Genomic DNA, 23,348 nt, shown 5'->3' with positions numbered 1-23,348 from the left:
TACCAGAAGGTGAGGCCAGAGGGTGTGGGAACACTGAGGAAGGGGGAAAAGGAGGGGAGGGCGTGGTCTCACCTGCCCCATGCTCGTGGTAGAGATCAAGGCCTCCAGAGTTGGGCTCTCATCCCCCTGGGGGGTGGCATTTTCTGACTCCAGAGAAGGCCTCAAGCCTCATGTGCTGTGGGGCGGGGGGGACGGTGTGGGGGTGGGAGGTGGTACTCTCAGATTTAGGCCCCCATGATTTAAAAGCACAGACCTACCCAAATTTTAATCCTGGAGTTTTAGAATGGTAAATCTGGATCCCCTTGGGTTACAAGTGCAGAAACTGAGACCCAGGCAAGGGGAGTCCCTTCCTCCTCCAGGCTCACAGTGGTTAAATGGGCTTGGAGCCCCTGTATCCAGACTCTCTTGTCACTGTTCTGCCCCTAAGTCCTTAAAGAATGACAGAAGTCATGTTTGAGCACCTACTAAGTGCAACACTCTGTGCTGGACGTTGGCGATGCAAAGACAACTGCCTTTAAGAGCTTCTGGTCAGACAGGTAAATACTTCAGGGGAACATGCAGATGCTGGAAGATGACTCACGACTTGCCTCACGATGGCTTTGCAAAACTTTATAAGGTGCTGCCCTCCAATGGAAGGGGGACCCTGCCTGCAGAGACAGTCCCAAGCCCAGCAGTGGGTCTGTGGTGAAGAGATCAAAGATGGGAGGGTCAGGCGAGTGAGGGAGCAGGGCTGACAGTGGGCACACCCCAAACCCCCTCCGAGAAACGTCCAAAGGCCCCAGCCCGGAAATTGGGCCTCTGCTGCCCTCTAATGGAGGAAAGGCAGCTCTGGAGATGCCTGCTGGGGCACCACCAATCTGGCTCCCTTAAAGACGAGGGGACGTGAAGGACCTTGCTGCTCCCAGACTTTTTATTCTCCTAGTCTTGAGCTTCGTTTCTACAGCCTCCGAAGCTGAACCTTCTCTCCTTCCCAGCTCCCCTGGCTGGCCTGTTTCCCAACCACCACCCTGCATCCCAGTTTCCCCAGTTTCCTTTGTTGCTCGGGTTCCAATCCTGGTACTCTGGTTCCTGGCCCTGCCAGGGTTCTGGTTCCGGAAGGCCCTTGCCAGGTGCCTCAGGCCTCACTCCCACCTGGGCGCAACGCGGCGCTGAAGACATGGGCGTGAGCGTCCCCCCGTGCCTGGGGCAGCTGGACATCCGCAAAACTGTGGTGGGCCTGGCCATGGGCGCCGGGGCCATCTACCTGCTCTACAAGGCCATCAGGGCTGGCATAAAATGCCAGCCGCCCCTCTGCAGCAACTCGCCCATCTGTATCGCCCGTGAGTGTTCGGGCCCTGGGGAGAGGGCTCTGCCCCAGGAGGCACCCGCTCCCGAGGCCTCCAGTGTGGGAGGGCCCAAAGGTGACTCCTCCAAGTTCCTCTCTCCTTCCTCTTTCTCCTCTCCATCTTCCTCAGACCCACCCTAGAGATGCTAGAGATGCTAGCTTAGGTTCCCTGGGTAATGGATGGCACTCAAGTGGATCCTCAGGACTCATCTGATAGGTCTCCAAATCCTGCACTCATTCTAGATCTCAGGATGCCACTGCTTGGAAACTTGGCATCAGCAGTTCTCCCAAGGGAAAATTGGAGGACCTTCATGCCCAGAGCCTCCACTAGCCCATATGACAAGTTTGTGCAAAGTGGAAAAAGGCACCCCTTCTGCAAGACTTTTTATTGCCATCTGCTGGAATATCATTGCCATATACTGATTACGATGAAATATTACATGTTATTGCATATACCAGAAAATTTTTATAGTAAATATACAAAACTATGATGTTTATGATATAAACAATATAGCATTAGATCTGGTGCCCTCGTGCAGTACACACTCTGATCCTTGTGCGATACATGGTGGTCTTGCATATAGCAAGAAGGCTTCTCTTTAGAAAAGGCAAGGCAGCCTTGTCCCCAGGTCCCTCTCTCCTGCTTCCCAACCCCATTCTTTCATTACTTCTGAGTCCACAGCCTGAACTGGGCTGGGGTGGCTGTCTAGGCCTGGCAATCGAACGAGAACGGCATGGGCGGGACTCAGGTGAGCTCCGGAGGCTTCTCAACTCTTTGGAGTGCAAACAGGATGAGTACGCCAAGAGCATGATCCTGCACAGTATCACGCGCTGTGTGTACTTGCTGGAGGCTGAGGTGAGGAAGGGAAGCAGGAGGTCCCTCCCAGCCAGCCTGGCCCCTGGGGGCTACAGCTGATTCCTGCCCCCTTGACTGGCCAGACTGTGTCCTGGGATCTTTCTCTCCGGCTGATGGCGGGGTGGGGCGTGTTGTGCTGAGGGGTCTTGGTGACATGGGGGGGCGGATTGGGCCCAGGACACCTGCTTCTCCTGTCTCTTCCGTCTCTCCTGGCACACTCTAGGCCTCTGCTTGTTCTACTGATGACATCGTGTTGGTGGGCTCCATGCTGGATGACAAGGACAACAGTGTCAAAATCCAAGCTCTGAACACACTTAAAGCTTTCTCTGGCATCAGAAAATTCAGGCTCAAAATCCAGGTGAGCCCAGGGGTAAGTGGTGGGACGGACCACACAGGTTGTCCATAGTCCAGGGGTCCTTTAATGGGCATAGGATAAATGGTCATGTTCCAGAAGTTTGTTTGGGTCTGAGTTTGTAACCCAGAGATATGTTTTTCCTTGGATATAAGTGGGAAAATGGTAGTCAGATTCCCCGCAGGGTCATAAAAGCCTTTGAATCTCAAGATGAAACTCAACTAGGGTGCTAGGAGTATCTTTGAACCCCAAGCAACAGAAAACCCCCTGAGGTTCTGACACCAACCAACTCTCTGACACCAACTGGGTGTCCTTCAATTCAATTCAATTCTGACAGTCTACCTTGATTTAGTGCAGACCCCACATGGTAAGGGCTCAGTCCCACAAGACTGCCCCCACTTCAGATGTCAGGTACAAGTCCCAGTCCTTCTGACTGACCGGCTGTAAATTTGGAGGTTCCCACAGCCCTCTCCTCAGGTTTAATAATTCACTAAAATGACTCACAGAACTCAGGAAAATGGTTTACGTACGTTTACCAGTTTATTAGAAAAGATGCAAGTGAGGAGCAGCCAAATGGAAGAGAGGCATAGAACAAAGTGTGGGGGAGGGGTGCAGAGCTTCCCTGCTTCTCTAGGCACACCACCCTCCTGGCGCCTCGATGTGTTGACCGACCCGGAAGTTCTCTGAACCCTGTCATGTGGGGGTATTTATGGAGGGTTCCTTACGTAGGCATGATTGGTTCATCATTGCCATTGGTGATTGAACTCAATCTCTATCCCTTCCCTTCTCTCGAGAGGTCAGAGATGGGGCTGAAAGTTCCAGCCCTTGCATCATGGCTTGGTCTTTCTTGCCACCAGCCCCATCCGGAAGCTATCTAGAGGTCCGCCAAGAGTCACCTCATTAGCATAAACTCAGGGGTAATAGAAAGGAGCTCGTTATGAATGACAAAGACACTCCTATCAGGAAATTGCAAGGATTTTAGGAGCTCTGTGCCTGGACCCGGGACAAAGACCCCATATATTATCATACCACACCCCCCATGCTGTGTCGGTCTGGACCACTGATGCCTTCACTACCACCATGTAGAGAAAATATAAGCCACCACATGTTAGTTCCCTCAGCTTCCTGCTCTCAGCTGCCCAGGCTTACCTGTTTCCACACCCATCGTTTCCTGCTGGTGCCGTGAAATCATGGCTTTCTTCCTGTCTGCGGTCAATGTTCATTTCATCGTGGATCCCATCCCCTTCCTTGAAGGCCTCTCTCCTCTGTCTGCCCTGACTCCTTCCCATTAGTATTCAACATACTCTATTCCCTCCCATCTTAAAAAGCGAAACCTCTTCCTTGACCTCCAAATCTCTCTCTGGTCTCCCTCTCCCAAATTAAAAATAAGTAAACTATTTAAAACTTAACAAACGTTTTATGTGTGTACGGTAGAAAGAATAACGATAAAACAAACCTTGCATAACCAGAACCCAGGCTAAGACACAGAACATGACCAATAGGTTAGATGCCCCTCCCCACCCCAAGCTCTCTACCCGCCCAGAGGCAATCATTTCCCCATATTTTCCTCATCAATTCCTTGGTTTTCTTTGTAGTGTTACCATATACACATGTATCATCTTATATTCTAGCAGAGCAAGACAGACAATAAATGAATAGGTAAAATATAGTTTGGAATGTTTTTAAGCTTCCTGTATCTGGAAGTATGCTGTTTATATTCTGTGGTTTGCCTTTTCCCCCCAACATTGAAAGAGTCATCCTTTGTGGATAGCTGTGTTTCCTTCTTTTCCACTGCTGCATAGTATCCTAGTTCATGAATACCCTGTAATTTTATTTTATCTGTTTGCCAATGGGGAGGCTTTTGAGTTGTTTGCACATTGTGCCGTGAACATTCTCGTATACCTCTCCCTTGTGGACATGGGAGACTTCCTCTAGGGTAAGTACGCAGGAGTGGAATGGCTGGGTGAAAGGGTACCCCCAACTTTTCTGGAAGGATTGTATCAATTTTCACCCTCCACCAGCCCTGCCTAAGTGTTCCTGTTGCATCATTTCCTCCCCAACACTTGATATTTTCACACTTTAAATTTTTTACTCAAGCTTTTTGGGAAAAAAATGTCTCTAGGTCTCTACTTGCTGGCTACCTCAACTTCATCCTTCAGCCTTCTCAGTTTCCCTGGGCTGTGATTCTCAAGCATATCAGAATTGCCTAGACGGCTGATTAAAAACAAAGATTTTGGAGCCCCACACCCAGAAAGTTCAGTTCTACAGAGGAGCTGCTGCTTTTCATAAGCTCCCCAGGAGGTTCTGGTGCAGGTGGCGTGGGCACCACTGTTCCTTCTTTCCCCAGGGTCTGTATCCTGAGGACCTGACCACTGTTCTCTTCTCTCCAGGTGAAAGCAGCCAACCCCTGGCCTCAGTTTCCATCTAGATGTGCTCTTCTGCATCTCCGTCCACAGCCTGTGGGCTCCTCTGACCTCCAGACCCATGGCCAGCTGTTCCAATTAGACAACCCAGTGACTCTTTGACCCCACACATCCAAAGTGGAGCTTTCCCCCAATCCCTAAGTCAGACCACCCTCTCCAGAGGGATCTGATCCCATCAGCCCCCTGCTTGGTCTTCCTCAAGGCTCTCAGCATAAAGTGCGTGATCACTCCTTGCCCTAACCGCAACCATTTACACCGTATGTTTCATGCTTTCCCACTCTGTGGCCCTTGCGCCTGTTGTTCCCTCTGCCTGAAACTGCACCCCAAGCTTTCTAACTCCTACCCGTCTTTCAAGTCTTAGCAGATGGCAAGAGGTGGGGGCAGGGAAGACAGGGTACTGATGGGAATGATGTGGTCCTCGCTCCAGGATTCTTACCTTCTTCTTACATGACTCACAAAGTACAGCTTGTGAGGTTTCCTGCCTTTGGTAATACCTCTCGGTCCAAGCATCTTGCATCTCAGAAGCCCGGATCTGTTTATTCGTTCAGCAAATGTACAGGGAGCATTTGATTTGTGCCAAGGCACTGTGCTCGCCGCTAGAGTTATAGCAGTGACCCGAACAGGAAAGATCCCTGTCCCAATGGAACTTATATTCTAGCAGGGCAGGCAGGCAATACACAAATAAGTAAAATACATAGTGTGTTTCATGTGACAAGTGCTATGGAGAAAAATAAAGAAAGGGGTAAAGAAGGCTGGTATGGGGGTGCAGTTCCAAAGGAGAAAATCTCTGGGACCTAGGGCTTGATGCAGAGTTTGTAGAAATGACACCAAAAGTACAATCTATAAAAGAAAAAATTGATAAATTGAACTTCATCAAAATTAAACACATTTGCTTTGTGAAAGATCCTGTTGTTAAGAGGATGAAAAGACAAGCTGCAGACAGAAAATAGTTGCAAACCACGTATCTGACAAAGGACTCATATCTAGATTACATAAAGAGCTCTCAAAACTCAATATTAAAAAGAATAATCAATTAGAAAATGGGCAAAGGATATGGAGATATTTCACTGAAGAAGACATATGAATTGCAAATAAGCACATGAAAAGATGTTTAACATCACTAGCCGTTAGAGAAATGCAAATTAAGACCACAATGAGATGTTACTACACACCTATTAGATGATCTAAACTCAAAATTGGTGGCAATACCAAATAGTGGTGAAGATGTAGAGAAACTGGATCTCTCATATGTTGCTGGTGGGAATGTAAAATGGTACAACAGCCACGCTAGAAAATAGTTTGGTGGCTTCTTAAAAAAACTAACTATAGGGGGCCGGCCCAGTGGCATAGCGGTTAAGTTCATGCGCTCCACTGTGGCCCAGGATTCGCAGGTTCGGATCCTGGGCATGGACCTATGCACTGCTCATCAAGCCATGCTATGGCAGGCGTCCCATATAAAGTAGAGGAAGATGGGCATGGATGTTAGCCCAGGACCAGTCTTCCTCAGCAAAAAGAGGAGGATTGGCAATGGATGTTAGCTCAGGGCTAATCTTCCTCACAAAAAAAACAAAAACAAAACCCAACTGTACGTTTACTGTACAAACCAGCCATTGCATTCCTGGGCATTTATCCTAGAGAAATGAAAACTTACATCTGCACAAAAACCTGTACACAGTTGTTCATAGCAGCTTCATTTGTAGTAATCAAGAACTGGAAACAAACAAAATGTCTCTCAATAGATAAGTAGTTAAACAAACTGGTAATCCATACCATGGAACATTACTCAGTAATAAAAGAGAATGAACTGTTAATACACACAGCTTGGATAGATCTCAAGGGCATTATACTACGTAAAAAAAAAAAATCTCAGAAGGTCACAAAGTATGATTCCATTTATATAACATTCTTAAAATAACTCAATTATAGAGATGCAAAACGGATTAGTGGTTGCCGGGGGATAGGGTTGGTTTTGGTGGGGAAGGATAAGTGAGACTATAACGGGGTTCCACGAGAGAGATCTTTGATGATGGGACAATTCTGATGGAATAATCCGTTGATTAGAGCGGTGGTTACATGAATCTACATATATGATAAGATGATATAGAACTATAGACACATGCTGTACCAATACCAGTTTCCTAGTTTTGATATTCTATTATAGTTATGTAAGATGTAACCGTTGAGGGAAACTGGGTGAAAATGTAACCATTGAGGGAAACTGGGTGAAGAGCACAGGGGACCTCTCTGTACTATTTTTGCAACTTCCTGTGAATTTATAATTATTTGAAAATAAAAGGTTTAAAAATTAAAAGTGTGTTACACGTGACAGTGCTATGGAGAAAAATAAAGATGGGCAATAAGGAGGCTAGGATGGGAGTGGAGTTGCAGTCTTAAAGAAGGGGGTGGTCAGGGAAGGCCTCGCTGAGGGTGACATTAAAGCAAAGTCTTGAAGGAGGTAGGAGAGTAAGCTGTGAATATCTGGAGGGGGAGCATTCTAAGTAGAGAGAACAGCTTGTGCAAAAATCCTAAGATAGGTGTATACCTGGCATGTTCAAGGAAGAGCTAAGGGGCCATTGTGATGGGAACCATGAGACCAAAGGAGAGAATAGAGGAGGTCAAAGAAATAATGGGGGAGAGGGGCAGATCATGTCAGACCTTGTAAGCCACTGCAAGGACTTCAGCTTTTACCGTGAATGAACTATGGACTCTTGAGCAGAGGAGTGAGTGTCTACCACGTCTGCTGTTCTGAAAATAGATGAGGGGGTGGGGGTGAGGTGAAGATGGGAGCAGGGACACGGGAGGCTATTGTAGAAATCCAAGTGAGAGATGATGGTGGCTTGGAACAGGGTGGACGGGGGATGGTGAGAAGTGGGTTGATTGCTCATAGATTTTGAAGGTAGAGCCAACAGGATTTTCTAAAGGATTGGAAAAGAGATGTGAGAGAAACAAAGTAGTCAAGGAGGACCATAGATTTTTGGCCTGAGTAACTGGAAGGAAGGCGGTAGAAGGAGTAGTTTTGGGGGCTGGGAGCATGTTAACTTGGTGAGGTCTATTAAGCATTCTGGGAAAGAAGTGGAATTGCTACCTGAATATATGAGTCTGGAGTTCAGAGAGAGGGCTGGGCTGGAGACAGAAACTTGAAAGGCATCAGCATATGGATAGTATTGAATACTGTGAGTCTGGATGGTACCACCAAGGGAGTGATGAAGATAGAGAAGAGGTTGGGCAGAAGAACCAGGAAAGAAGTCTGTGAAAGAGAAGCCAAGTGAAGAAAGAATTTCAAGGAGGTGGGAGTGGTCAGCTAGGTCAAATAATGTTGAGAGTTTAAGTTAGACGGAATTGTCTGTTGGGTTTGGCTCGTCACGGGTGCAGGCAGTGAAGAGTGGAGGCAGAGGCTGGGATAGTGTTGGGGATCACTATATAAAAGCAGACCCTTCTTCTCCCCCTTCTCCCAGGAACACTCCATCAAGGTACTGGAACTGATCTCCACCATCTGGGACTCAGAGCTGCACGTCGCAGGCCTCAGACTCCTCAACAACCTTCCACTGCCCGACTTTGTGCATCCACAGCTGCGACGGGTGATGCCTGCCTTGATGGAGATCCTGCAGTCAGACTATATTCTGGCACAGGTGCCTGAGGACCATGGCACAGGCCCTGCCCTCCGGAGCAGCCCTGGCACAGCACCTAGAGGGAGGAGTGGAGATTTGTTTCTTCCTTTTTCAGGCCCAGATTCATCTGCCTTCTCATGCTTTACTCTTTCCTTTATTCAGGTGCAAGCTGCACGGTTGCTGAGCTACCTAGCACAGAAGAATGACCTTCTGTATGATATTCTCAACTGCCAGGTGAGAAAGGAACTGAAGAGGGGCTGATGGATGCCAACTCAGATATCGGGCAAGGAAGAATCGTGGATTCTCCAGACAGACTTAACCCTAACAAGATCATCTTGTTCCTCTTCCTGCCTCTGCACTAGATACATTGAAAGCTATCCCCTCTTCCCTTCTACTAATAGAATCAGAATCTATTTTGTGGAAGGAGGATTCTCCTTTGAGGGGCTTTCTGAACTCTGAGAGTCAGGAACACAGGTGACAAAACAAAAGTTCATGTAGATAATTTAATATGAGGAAAAAATTACTTATAGCAAAAACCATTACTAGGTATAGACAGGGTCACTACATAATAATTAATTGTTCAGAAGGATAAAGCAACTCTAAACTTATATGAACCTAGTAACATAATCTCAAAATATATATGGCAAGGCCTGCCCCATGGCTTAGCGGTTAAGTACGTGCGCTCAGCTACTGGCAGCCCGGGCTCGGATCCTGGGTGCGCACCAACGCACCACTTCTCCGGCCATGCTGAGGCCGCGTCCCACATACAGCAACTAGAAGGATGTGCAACTATGACATACAACTATCTACTGGGGCTTTGGGGGGGAAAAAAAGGAGGAGGATTGGCAATAGATGTTAGCTCAGAGCCAGTCTTCCTCAGCAAAAAGAGGAGGATTAACATGGATGTTAGCTCAGGGCTGATCTTCCTTACACACACACACACACACACACACACACACACACACACACTATATATATATATATATGGCAAAACGATAGAATTAAAAGGAAAAATTTTTTCTCTTTTTTCAGTTTTATTAAGGTACAATTGACAGATAAAATTGTAAGATATTTAGAGTGTACATTGTGGTGATTTGATATATGTATACATTGTGAAAAGATTCCCACCATTAGTTAATTAACACATCCATCACCTCACATATTTATCTTTTTTTTGTGTGTGTGAGAACATTTAAGTTCTACTCTCTTAGCAAATTTCAATTATACAATACAATGTTATCAACTATAGTCACCATGTTTTACATTAGATCCTCAGACCTTATTCATCTTATAGCTGAAAGTTTGTACCCTTTTACCAGCCTCTCCCTATTTCCCCCACCCCCCAGCCCCTGGCAACCACTTTTTTTACACTCTGTTTCTATGAGTTTGACCTTTTTCTTTTTTTTAGATTCCACATATAAGTGATACCATGCAGTATGTGCCTTTCTCTGGCTTATCTCGTTTAGCATAATGTCCTCAAGGTCCATTCATGTTGTCACAAATGGCAGGATTTTCTTCTTTCTCACGACTGTATAATTATAAGGAAAAATTGACACATCTACCACCCCAGCGGAAGATTTGGAAGATTTTAACTACTCTTCCAGCAATTAATAGATAAAAACCCAAAACTAGTAACGGTAAACTTGCTGTGAATAATACAAATAAGCTTGAGCCACTAGACGTACCCAGAACACTCTACAATTAGTAAATGCACATTCCTCTCAAGCACACAAAATATTTATAAAAATTCACCACATACTAAGCTTTAAAGTTTGTCTCAACAAATTTTCCAGAATCAGTATTACTATCATATCTCTTATGTTTTATGACCATAATGCAACCATGTTAGAGAATGATAATGAAAGGAAAACTAAAAAATTCCTGTACAGTTGAATCTGAAACTTAGGTATACTGGGGAGTTGAGGCAGTAGGACGACGGAAGAAGAACTTCAGAACTTGCCTTGGATTTCATTCCCATCCTCTCTCCATCCCCATCACAGGTGCGCTCTAACTTCCTGAACCTGTTCCAGTCCACACAGCCGGGGGGTCTGCTGTTCGAGGTACTGGTGTTTGCCGAGCGGCTGAGTGAGGGCCGGAATTCACCCCACTACCGTGCCGTGAAATGGCATTACAACGAACAGTCTCTGCATGAAGCTCTCTTTGGGGATGAGTCACGACTGGCAGACCGGCTGCTCGCCCTGGTCATCCACCCTGAGGAGGAGGTTCAGATTCAGGCCTGCAAGGTCATAGTCAGTCTGCAGTGCCCCCAGGACGTGGGAGTCCGGCCCTCCTCCTGCCAGTCCAGTCATTCCTACTTTAATAATGGGGAATAAAATTAAAATGAGCCAATAAATGAGTATGGGAGAGAAGCTTGAGGGGCAGTGTCTGTCCGGGGCCTTCCAGGGCTAGGTGGAGATTTCATCCAGCATGACCCCTGCCCCAGAGCATGGCAAGGCATGGGCACATCTACCGAAACTCATCCCCACTTCCTGTTTGGAGGACAGACTCCCTTCTCAAATTTGAATGTGCAGCTAATACTTTCAGGGAGTTTCAGGGAGAATGCAGGTTTGGAGACTGAGGCCAAAGATAATCAACAGAAGACAGTATAGCGTTGGATCACTGGATGGGCTAGGCTATGCCACAGTAACAACCAACCTGCAAATCTTAGTGGCTTAAAAATTACCAGGGTTATTTCTTATTCACGCTACATGCCCATCGCAGGTCAGCTGGGGGATAGAGGAGCAGGTGTCTGTCTCATATCATCTTCTCTCAGGGACCCAGGCTGAGGATAGCTCTTTGTTGTTTTTCTACAACTCCTAAAGAAGGAAAAAGGGAACGTGGCAATGATCACTGGCTCTTAAAAGTTCCACCAGAAATGGTGCTCACCACCTCTGCTCACATCTCACTGGCCAACATGTGTAGGGAAGATCAATTTTGCCGTGTGTCCAAGGAAGAACTGAAAATATTTGGTGATAGCATTAATGACAGACAACTGCAGGCATATTAGGGAAGGGTGAGAGCTCTGGAGTCAGACTACCAGGTTCGAATCCCAGCTCTGTCACTTACTAGCTGTGTGGCCTTGGACAAGCCATATTTGAGCCTCAGTCCCCTCACCTGTAAAATGAATATAATAATAGTACTTATCTCATGAGGCTGTTGGGAGGATTATATGGGGATTATATGAGTTAATGAATGAAGTTACAATGTTCTCCATGCAGAGGGTATTCATCAAAGATGGAGTCTGAGGAGTTATAAAATCATCATTGGGGAAATGAAAGATTAGCACTGGAAAGGTCCTTGGAGAGCATTGAGTCCCATGTTTCTCCAGTCTCTTTGGGTTACAGGCACTGAGGAGTCCCAGAGCCCTTTAGAAGCACCCTAAAATGCCACTGGAACTTAGCTTGAGAAACCAGAGCGATTGTGTGAGTAATATAAAACCATAACCATGAAGTCTCCAGAAACAAGAAGACTGTCAAATCAAATATGGTCACCCATTTTCAGATTTTCCCATTCATTGCATTTCCTACTTGTTCCTTCATTGTGTTATCTGTGAGCCCTTGCTGGCAAACAAACAGTAGTGGTTGCTAATGGTTTAAGAAAATGTTAAAGGAGAAAATCCTAAAAGTGGAGCTATTCCTAGTCTGCTACCACTTGCTTTAGGAGGCAGGACATGTTGGCCCAGCTATGGAACCCCAGTGTTCTTCAGAGGCAGGATTTGAAAAGCACAGTCTAGTCCAAGGCCAACTCTGGCATTTTGCTGAAGGGAAAACAAACCCAAAGAGGAAAAGTGGCTTGCTCAAGGTCACATGACTGGTCTGGGGCAGAAATGGGATTAGAACCTCCTATACTTGGGCTTTTTGCTTTCATATTCTTTGGCCCGAGTCCCCTGAGAGTGGACCATGGATTCTAAGCCAGAGTCTGTGGCAGTTGAGAAAGACCTCAATACTTTTGGCTTTTAGGGGCCAGTTTAGGACTGAACTACTTGAGGAAATCTGTTTCCACTGAATCCCTGACCCAGGGCCTTATCGCTTGGGTGGATGGTGTGGGTGGGTGGAGGGTTGTTGATGAGGATGGGCTGATCAGAGGGAGCCAGTGGCTACTAAGGGGCCATCCTCGTCACCATCTCCCAAAGTTTGACTTGTCACCTCTGAGTGGACAGTCACTATCAGATCTGAATCATCGGCTCTCATCTCTCTCCTGAGTTCAGGCCTGAGGCTGCTCCGTCATGCTACTTGGGCACACTGCAGTCACCCTGATGGAACTTGTCAAAGTCAACATCATCCTACCCACTCCTCAACCAGCTCTCTGTGTTCCCATGTCAGCAGCTAGGCATTGGGCCTCACCTTCAGCTTCTCCCCACCACATCCAACCAGCCATTTCGAACATCTCACATCCACCCAGCTCTCCAGTTTCCACTGCTGCTACCCTATCCCCCACAACAGGACTTTTGGGTATAATTTTCCTACTTCTATTCTCCATCCTCTCCAGACCTACACACTCCAGGCTAATATTAGAACCCCACATTGCATCATCCTCAAAAACCTTCAGGGGTTCCCCACTGCCATAGTGAACTTTTTCTCAGCCCCAAAGCTAAGTCGCATGATCTGACAAGTATAAATATACTTACAGCAAAAGCAGGCTGAATTTTGGTCACTGATCAAAAGATATGGTCACTGGACCCCTTTTTTACATAATAGTGCCAAATGAATTAGCTTTGCATGTGAGGCCCTTCACAATCTGGTCATCTTGCCTGCCACTAGCCTACCATGTCAAATCTCTTCTCCAGCCAAACTGGAGCAAACAAGTCACTGCTGACCTAATCCTACCATGTGTCATCTTGCCTCTGAGCTTTTGATACAAACTTCTCCCTGTCTATAATGCCCTTCTCTCTCCTTTCCACTGGGCTGTGTCCTATAGTGTCATCAAAGTTGAACCATGTCCTACTGCAGCCTAGAGATTTCTTCGACTCTACTAGCCTTTGGTGCTTCCCGCAGCACTTCTCATCTGAACCTCTCATTTGGCTTTGGCAAATGAAAGCTTGTATCTCATCAACTTTGTTCTTTTTGCAGTAGGTCATATCTGACTGCTTATAAAAGCCTTGGAGGAAGAGCCTGCTCTGGATAAGCACATGATAATTGTTGGCTGTTGGTAATGAAAGAAGAGTTGGCAATGGGCGATGAGATGGGGAGGAGTGTATTGGTTATTTGTTGCTGTGTAACAAATTATGGCAAAAGTGTATCAGTCTGGGTCCAGTCAAGAGAGAGAAACCACACAGTAATTTGAACAGGGAAATTTTAATATAATTATTTATTACAATAGGGGATTGGAGTAACAAAGAATTGGTTAGTGCGGAGTAAAGAGAACTCTAAAGAATACATGAATAGCAGACATAGGAGCAGTCCCCACCCCAGGGCTGAGGCTGAGATTGAGCACCCAAGGAAGAGATACTCACCCCCACTCCCAGACTGAAATCCAGGCCTTGTTGAGGAGAGCACAGCCTGTGGCTCACCAGATGGCAGAAAAGTCACTGTGGTGTCATGCCAGTGGAATTTGCAGAAATCTGCCCTCTAAGATGCCAAGGAAAGCTCTTCACTTGTGTTGAACCAAAGGTACTCACTACAAACTGCCTAAGCAGGGTATAGGAGCTTCCATGTACTGTAGGAGGCTGGTTGGAGAACCTGTGAGGGCTGCAGGAACTTCATGCTGGAGAAGCCACGTGCACAGCAGGTGCTGGGTGCTGGAGAAGCTGCAATGGTTGGAGGAGGTGGAGGTACTCTGCTCACACTACTGCCCAAGAGGGGCAGTGCCAGGAGAAGCTGCTGGCCACTCCAGGAGAATGTTCAGAACTGGACACTTCTGAAGCTGTTGGCACTGCAGGAGCCTGCCAATCGAGGGCACTAGAACCAGGGAGCAAAAACCTTTCCCTCCTACAGTGTCTCTCCAGCTCCCTCCCTCTTAGCAATTTAAAACATCAATAAACATTTGTTATGTCTTATTGGAATTCAGGAATATCTTGGCTGGGTGGTTCTGCAGTCAAGCTATTGGCCAGGGCTGCAGTCATCTGAAGGCTTGATTGGGGCTGGAGGATCCACTTCCAAGATGGCTTGCTTATGTGGCTGGCAAGTTGGTGCTGGCTGTTGGCAGGAGGCCTCAGTTTCTCTGCATATGGGCATCTCCACAGGGATGCTTGAGAATCCTCAAGACATAGCAGCTGGCTTCTCCTAGAGTGAATCATCCAAGAGAGAGCAGAGCAAGAGCTGCAGTGCCTTTTCTGACCAAACTTCAGAGGTCATACCTTATCCCTTCCACCACATTCTACTAGTTAGAAGTGAGTCACTGGGTCCAGCTCACATTCAAAGCAAGGGAAATTAGGCTCTACCTTTTGAAGAAAAGAGTGTCAAAGAATTGGTGAACATTTAAAAACCACCACAGGTGGCATCAATCAACAAGGACTAATGGAACACCTACTGTGTGCTCAGCAGCTGGCTACATCTTTCTCCCCCTAGAGAGGTTCTCTGCCAAGGAAAAGAGGAAGTTGATAACCAATAGTTGCCACCCTATCCCTTCCCTCCGTCTTCCTTCCAGTTGGTTAGCTTGTTTCCTTACCTGCAGACTTCTTTTAACTTCAGGCAATTATATTTCCAAGGAAACATCTCTTTCCATCTTTTCAGTTGATTCTAAGAAGACTTCATAGAAGAGAGGGGCTTATTGGATCACCAGAGAAGAGAAGAGAGAGAGAGAAGAGCTTTCCAGGTTGGGAAACAACTTGAACTTTACCAAAAGGGAAACCAATCAGAGTTTCCTTCTGGTGGGATGGTGGTAGGGGCTGGGGTGCTGGTAGATGGCGTTCAGCCAGCCAGATTGTGAATTACAGGAGATGTGTGCAAGACAGAGACCAGGGAACTCCAAGCCCCTCTCGATGGCTTCCAAGTAGGACCCTGGCACAGGCTTCTCAAGCAAACGGGGCTGGAGTCGCTGGCTTTGTCTTAAGACTTAAAGCAGAGCCTCTCCTCTCTAAACTCACCTTACCACCAACTGCTCTCTGAGCTCAAAGCAATAAGAACTCCAGAGTTGCTTTTATGAGTGAAGGAATAGAGAAAAGGAAGAGAGAAGAGAGATTGATTTACATTTTGTGAAATAGGAATCCTTTTATCATCAGCAAAATCAACTTTTATACATCTCCAATAAGAGTAGATGGCAAGTGTAGTAGACAACCTTCTAAAATGACCCTAATGATCCCCACTTCCTAAATATGCCCTTGTGTAATGTGCCCCCTTGAATGTGACCTGGACCTGGTGACTTGCTTCTAACCAATTGACTATGGCAAAGTGAGGGACTGTTACTATAGATTACAAAAGACTATGACTTCCGTCTTGCTTCCATCCTCTTTTGCCTTTCACTTGTTTGTGCTGATGAAGCCAGCTGCCATGTTGGGAGCTGTCCTGTGGAGAGGCATGTGTGGCAAAGAACCCAGGCAGGACTCGGGCCAACAGCCTGTGAAGAACCGAGGCTGTTGGTCCAACAGCCTGCAAGGAACCAAAACCTGCCAATCACCACTTGAGTAAGCTTGGAAGCAGATGCACCCCCAGTCGAGCCTGAAGATGACCGCAGCCCCGGCTGACACCTTGATTGCAGCCTTGTGAGAGACCCAGAGCCAGAGAACCCAGCTAAATTGTGATTGGATTCCTGACACACACAAACTGTGAAACAATAAATGATGTGTTAAACCACCGAGCTTTAGGGTAACTCGTTATGCAACAATAGGTAACAAAGAAGTGACTGTTCCAAGGGTCTAGCTGCTGGGTCAATTCTCTTCTTCTACTCAAGGATAAGGACAAAAATCCCCAACACTACACTCAATTGTGGGACTTTTACTGCCTGTGACCCCCACCCACAAGTAACTATGGTCGATCGAGTGTCCTGGAACATGCACGACACGGTTTCCTTTAAGAGGAACAAAAAGTGGGTGGAGAGAGAGCATTCCCACTCCATGACATCTGCTCCCACCAAGCCAAAGGATGAATCAAAACCCCAGCCTGGGAGTCCCCGCTTCCTCTCAACTGTCGTCTTCTCCTCTAAACCCTGCCATTACCCTAGAGCTTCTTAGTCTTTGCCACCTTCGAACACCTCTTTTCCTTGAGCTGGGCCAAGGGATCCCACAGCTGAAACTAAGTGATGTTTGTCTTTCCTTAACTGGCAGAAAGTTAAGTGAGCAGATATTTTCCTCCTAAATGTTTGGAAACTGTTACAGCTTATCTGCTGGTGAGTAACAGATTTCAAAATGAATAAGCAAGGAGCAAACAAATAGTAATAGAAAAACATAGAAATGTGATTTCTTAAAATAGTTTTATTATTGTTCGAGGTTCAGTGACCTAGATTCATACAATAGAGTGAGAAGAGGGAAGGAAGGCAGAGAAAGAGACCTGAGTTCATGAACTTGGATTCCATCTCTTGCCATTTCTTGGTGTTCTACAGAAAGCACCAGAAGGTCCAGGTCGCCAGAGCAAGTGTGAGAACCTCCGCAACTTCCAAGGGAGTGAGCTGATTCCTAAGATTTGATTTCCCTGAGTGGAAGCTCAGGGAAAATTCCCCAAGGCTGGAGGTATCCCAAGTCACATCATTGGAAGGTGGGGAGGAGGCGCTGTGTAATATAGTCCTAAGGCTGGAAAACATCAAGGCTAACTGCTGAGCCCCAGTGACATCCTCTGGGCACGTGGCTGGCAAATTGTTGTTTCCAAGGGATGTAAATGTGGGCCACTGTGTTTGGTCCAGCCCTGTCAGTCTGGGCCGGCAAAGAATGACAAAGAGAAATGAATCCTCACTGGAGGGCCTCTCTATTCTCATATCACCCTGAGTTCTTGTATTCTGGAGGATGTTGCAGTCAAACGTGAGTCCAGGAGGCAGAGAGGGTGTAGAATGGAGATTGATTGCTTGGTTAAGGAGATTAGACATAGGTCTCTTGGGCGTGAATGGGGGTGTACCTTGTGGAATTAGAAAACATACTCCCTGCAGATACACACACACACACAGACACGGCATGGACTGCTAGACTGTGGCCCGTGCCTGATTTTTATCTGGCACATGGCTGCCTAGAATAGACACTATATTTCCCAGCTTTTCTTGCCACTAGGTTTGGCCATGTGACTATGATTGGCCAATGGAATGGAAGAGTCCTTAAAGGGAGGAGTCAGGCCCTTTCTTCCCCCATCCTGCATTCCACTGCCTGAAATAGGAGCAGGTTGGTAAGCAATCTTGGACCATGCTGATGAAGGTAATACCCATAGATGTCAGAGCAACGAAGTTAAAGCAGCCTGGGCCACTGAGGCTAGGGAGCTGCCATATCAGCCCTGGACTGCGTATGCTTGGAATGTTACGTGAAAGAGAAATAAACTATCTTATATTAAGTCCTTTATTCTGTGGTTTCTTTTACTGCAGCCAAATCTATTTGTATATCCTACAGCCCTGTCTTAGTAAATGAGATTTCACTATTAATGACTCATTTGTTTTATAATTTATTTATTAGACAAATATTTATTGAGCTTTGGGAGCTCGTTTTATCCTCCTAAATAGGAGCTGGCAGGTGAGCACAGAGCTGGGTGCCAGGGAAGGGAGTGAGTTTGGTCCATCAAAGGACTCACAAATGAGCTCATCTAACTGCTCGTCTTTCCCAGGACCATCTCTTGCCTTGGTTTTCACAAATGGCAGTTATCATCTTCTGTCTGTGAGGCGACTATTCTAGAAGGAGATGAGCAATTTCAAGTTACCAGTGACTGAAAGAGGATAGAGCTCTGTACAGCACTTCCTGGACCCTGGGCATTCATTCAGCAAGGGCTGACAATGGCACAGAGCAGAGGGAGCGTTCTCTCTTGATTGTTGCTAGAAGGGAGTGACAAAGGAGTAGGTGAGTAGCAGCTCACCTTCCAGACAGTGGACCAGGGTGGGTACATAAGTGCAGTGCGGTTGGTCAGAGGGAAGGTTGTGGGGCATGGGTTTTCCAACCAAATACCCAGAGGAGGGGAAAAATCCTGACTATTGAAAATGTGATTTTTTAAAAATCAACATGTTAAATACATATGAAGAGAAGCATAGAAGTAAAAATCATGGGTTGGCATTCAAAGTGATCTGCAGCTGTAAAAATGGAAAAGTTTTCAATTAGGAAGCAGAAACCTACCTTCTCCCCAGCCAGGTAACCTGTGTCACTTCCAGACATTTTGTTCCTGTGGTGGCTGCTGTAGATTGGCTTGTTCAGCTTTTGTTCCACCTCCTCCTGGTGTGCCTTCCTGTACAACAGAGCTGGAAATCTAAACACTAGCCTATTGCACCTTGGGTTCCAGATATGACTCAGGTATTGCTGACTCATGCACTGCCTAGGACCTAACCTGCGTGGAGTTAAGGGAGCCGAGGCATTTGTGTGGAAGGCATTCTGTTTTCTTGGCCAGGGCACACATAGCAGACATGAGCAATAATTTTTGGTGGCAGCTTCCTAATCTTGAGATTACGGCTCAGGTGTGTGTTCCTGGAGCCAAGGGATGCAGTGGTGACCTCCTGACTCCCACCTCCCTGATACTGGCAGAGGTAGTGGCTTCCCCGGCAGCTCGGTTCTGCAGACTTTTTTTGGATTTCATTTCTGGAAGTTCAGTTTGGGTCTCAACCCTCCATCCCTTTCAATGACTTTGTAAGCCCCCAATTATCTGTGTTACCTCTCTCTCTGCTTAAAATAGGTACAGTGGTGTCTGTTACCTGCAGCTGAACCCTGACAATAAAGTGCCTCACATAGAGTAAGTGTCACTAAATGTTTGTTGAATGAATGAAGGAAGGAATGAATGAAGGAATGAGCAAGTGGAGACTGCCACGATGTCTACCGTGAGCTGGGCAGTCAAACCAGTGGGACTCAATAGAGTGGTGGAGCAATCGACAGGCCATAAGAGGGCAGTGAAACCAATTTGGTGGATTCTAACCACCATTTTTAAAAGATGAAGTGGAATAGAATAGAAAATCTCAGAGCAGATTATATATAGTAAATGTAAGTATTGTTTGTGAAACTTTAGTTCCATACACACGTACACACATTATATATGTGTGTGTACACACACACACATTTGCAGTGGTGATAATGAAAATATTCAGCAACCAGCATGACACAGACGTCAACTGATTGGAATGGATGCCAACAATATCTACTGGTTGTCTGAATACCACAAGAACATGTATCTTTTGTAATGAAAAAAAAAATGATTGAAATCCATTGGCCTATGGAATGTAGCTTAAGGGTTTTGCGGGGTGGGAGGCAGGGGGCACACGTTTCTGAGGACCCTCCCTTTGGGATTGCCCCTGGCTAAAGGAATGTGTCTGTGACTCATTCCTGCTCCTGGGAGAGCCTTTCCTGAATCCAGAGCAATCCTCACGTGTTGCGACTTGGGATATTCTAGACACCCGGGTTTCCGCCTGCTGGCATCCATTCCCACTGCTCAGGAACCAGCAATCCCCCATCTTCCCTGCCTTTGGGAACTTGCCCTGCCCAGGCTCCATGAGTTTCTGCCAATAACACCCCCTGGTCCCCCTGGTCACAGTGATTGGCCCAACTTGAGCCAATCAGAGTCTTTTAGGGTTTTTTATATGGGTGCTGAAGGGAGGTGCCTGGGGCTCTATACAGCTCTGCTCTCCCTCTCCCACTGTCCACAGAGAGGTAGTCGCCCTCCCAGAGGGGGAGAGAATGAGGCCACCACAAGGGCTGAAGTGAGGAGGAGACACCTAATGTCAGTGTATGTGTCCCTGGACCTCTGGGGCCAGCCTCACACAGCCACTGACCCAGTACTGTTCCTTTTGGTTTTTATTTTTAAAATGTTAGTTCATCTTGAGCTTCTTTCACTTGTAGCTAAAGGAATCTTGATTATATTACGGCTCCTTGAGGTGGTCAGGGGCTCTTATTGCTAAAGCGACTGAGTACTAACGTGGCTCAGAGACTCATCGAGCAGGAGAAGGACGAGCCTCCGGTCATCTGGTGCCAGTGAGTCTACACACACACCCTACGCTTAGGCAGTGTGGGCAGGGCGCCAGGTCGGGGCATCCCTCTGTTATGCCCCAAAGCTGCACAGGGTGCTCTGGGGACCGTCTCCTGCACAAACATTTCACCTGAACGCAGAGGTGGTGGGAGACCTCCATGGACCCCCTGAGGAAGGCCCTTGTCATAGACTAACCTGACCAGAGAAGCTCAATCTGCTCCTGTGGGCGGAGCGCAATGGGGCGGCACACCTGGCCGCTGGGTGTGACTGCCCACTTCTGTCCTCCAGGTAGAAGCCCCAGGGTCTAAGGGCTGGCTGGGTCTGGAAGAGGTTGTCGGTCAGCTCTGTCCTCTCCCTCCAGACCTGTCTTCCTCCCCAGCTGGGCTGACAACCCCTCCCAGGACCAGCCCGTCCTGGGAAGAAGTAAGACCAGAACTGTGTGTTCTGAGCCCTGCTCTGATTCAGAGTGTGTGTGAGGGTGAGACCTGAGGTTGGGCATGAGTTGACCTCCCTCAGGGCATGCTGGGCCTCTCCCTCAGGAGACCCCTCATGTCCTCACAGACAGAGCAGGGCAGCCTCCCAACCCCCACCCTCATACCCCTGGTTACCAGGCTTGGTCCGGGTCCCCCTGCCCTGACTCCAGCCCTGCCACCACCAGCCCAGCTTTCCACTGAGGAGCCACCTCAGCTGGGGTCACTCTCATGGCCTCCCAAGCTCCCGGGAGTACCGACCACCTACCTCCAAGCAAACAGCTGTCCTCACTGCACTCTCCCCAGGCATACTCTACTCATTTTCACTTCCAAATCTTTGTTCACTCTGGACCCTTGCTTAGAAGGCCTTTACTCTCGGCTCGCCCAAACCTAGTCCCCCTTTAAGGCTTCACAAAAGAGCACCACCCCCTCCTGCTGGCATCCGGGGCTGTCCTGGGCATTCTACAGAGAACCTCGGTGCCTCCACCTCTTCACCTCCACACATTTCCCACCGTGGTCCTCTTCTCTAGGAAGCTGTCGCTGCGCTGTCTCCACATCTCAAACTTTTGGGCACCTACTTGCTCATCATTCTCCTCAGATTACCTTCAGAGTTCTTTCAGAAATGAATTGAGTAATGGACAATTTCCACTAGGTCAGTTTTCTCCAGGATTTTATTTTGGATTTCGCCAACTGATAAAACTTCCAGAAAATTTTGGGGACTGACAGACTTTTAGTATATATATTTAATATATGGGCCAAATAACAATATAGAAAATTGAACAAAACTACTGTTGTATTATTGCCATTGTTTCATAAAAACACATTTGAATACCAAAAAAGTAGAGAGAATGTAATTTCAGAATAAAGAATCATTCTTTAAATTAAACATGTTTATCTTTAACAAAAAAGCCACATTGCCCTTATTTTTTTCATTTTGCTGTAGACCAGAGAGAACACTGTCATGGAAACCACCAGAAAGATGCAGGAAAGAAGAAGAGAGACACTGGAGAATGCCGGAGGAGGGAAGGCGAAGGGACAGGGAATTGGGGTGGGGGATGGAGGTCCACCAGTGAGGCGCTCCCCTGCCCTGAACTGACCCCCATTCTCCTCATGAAAGACTGGGGTGGCCAGGTTTGGGCCCTGGTCAAAGGGCAGAGCTGTGGCCACGCTCACAGGTCAGGCGGCTCAGTGACCACCCTCACCCCACCAGCCCTGGAGACTCTGGTGATCCAGCTCCCACCTCTTCACACTGCAGAGACATCCTGGACTTGCACTTGTGAGCACCAGCTCGCAATCCAGCACCAGCTGGACTGGGGAGACAGGCCACTGGTACAGGAGAAAGTGCGTAAGACTTAGAGTCAGGAGCCTGCGCCTAGGCCTAGCTCTGTTGTCACTTGGGGAAATCCCTTCCTTCTCAGGGCCACAGTTTCCTCACCTTAAGATGAAGGTTCTGAACAAGTCTTGAGTCATTTCTGAGGAAAACTGCAGCCCTCTGTCTTAAAAAAAAAAAAAAAAAAGCCACGCATGCAATACTTTGCATGGAATTTCAGGGGCACCACCACTCCATCAGGGCCTTCAGCAAACCTCCCAGGGGGTCCCTGGACCCCAGATCAAGAACCCCAATCTGCCAATCCTGCCACACAGCTGCTGGCCTCCAGCCCCCAAATCCACCTCTTTCATGAGCAGTCTACAATATCTACCAATTCTCTAACACTCACAAGGGCAGGGCCAAATACCTCAGGGATGGAGGTAACTCTGTACGAAGAATTGTTAGCCCCTGGGGCTCCTCTCCAGTTCACAGCGGAGCTGGGAGACACAATGAGCTTCATGGATGGGAAACCAGCTGACCAAAGTAGCAGGACACAGATCTGAAGAGAGTTTCAGACCGTGACTACTGGACAGAGGGGACACAACGATGGCAGGAATCCCTTTACTGGGGACAAAGTCTTCTGGCCACCCAAGGCAGTGGAGGGCAGTGGTGAGAACTTGGGATCAGTAGCTAGAATGCCCTGGGTTTATATACGGCTCTGTGACTCAATCATGTTATTTGGGCAAGTTATTTTACCTTGAATTTTGGGTTCCTCATCTATAAAATAGGGATAAGAGTTATGCAGAAGAAACAACAGTATACACTAAATATTCCAGGACTGCCTTGAATTTCCGAGCCTCCCTTGCCGAAGGTGAGGTCATCTGACTAGTCCTGGCCAATGGTCTGTGAGTGGAAGAGATGTGTCACACCTGGCCGAGGCATTTAAGTGTCCATGTGTTTCCTCCATCTCTCTCTTCCATCTTCCACAATGACCTCAGAGGCCA

General features: G+C 47.3%; 1 protein-coding gene across 3 annotated transcripts; it reads left to right on the top strand.

The window, feature by feature from the left end:
• The first annotated feature begins 1,069 nt into the window (after positions 1–1,069).
• ARMC12 (armadillo repeat containing 12) lies at positions 1,070–10,898 on the top strand. Of its 3 annotated transcripts, none has more exons than XM_058553974.1 (6): positions 1,070–1,319; positions 2,035–2,180; positions 2,404–2,538; positions 8,411–8,584; positions 8,726–8,797; positions 10,594–10,898. In XM_058553974.1, exons 1-6 carry the CDS (start codon positions 1,157–1,159, stop codon positions 10,894–10,896), a joined length of 993 nt encoding a protein of 330 aa, XP_058409957.1. In that variant the 5' UTR covers positions 1,070–1,156; the 3' UTR covers positions 10,897–10,898. The 3 variants fall into 3 exon arrangements, with proteins under 3 accessions (XP_058409957.1, XP_058409956.1, XP_058409955.1); XM_058553973.1 differs by having other exon boundaries at positions 10,564–10,898; XM_058553972.1 differs by having other exon boundaries at positions 1,070–1,400; positions 10,564–10,898.
• The last annotated feature ends 12,450 nt before the right edge of the window (positions 10,899–23,348 follow it).

This window comes from Diceros bicornis, chromosome 14 (assembly GCF_020826845.1).
Source record: "Diceros bicornis minor isolate mBicDic1 chromosome 14, mDicBic1.mat.cur, whole genome shotgun sequence".
In the NCBI taxonomy this organism is placed as follows: Eukaryota; Metazoa; Chordata; class Mammalia; order Perissodactyla; family Rhinocerotidae; genus Diceros; species Diceros bicornis.
Note: the sequence above shows the minus strand (reverse complement) of the source record. Positions and strands in the feature narration are given on the sequence as shown.

Excerpts from the sequence above, each read along its gene's own strand:
- ARMC12 (XM_058553972.1), top strand. The coding sequence starts at position 1,157 with ATGGGCGTGAGCGTCCCCCCGTGCCTGGGGCAGCTGGACATCCGCAAA. Across the intron at positions 2,181-2,403 it reads TGTACTTGCTGGAGGCTGAG|GCCTCTGCTTGTTCTACTGA; the intron begins GTGAGGAAGGGA and ends GGCACACTCTAG. Across the intron at positions 8,798-10,563 it reads ATGATATTCTCAACTGCCAG|GTGCGCTCTAACTTCCTGAA; the intron begins GTGAGAAAGGAA and ends TCCCCATCACAG.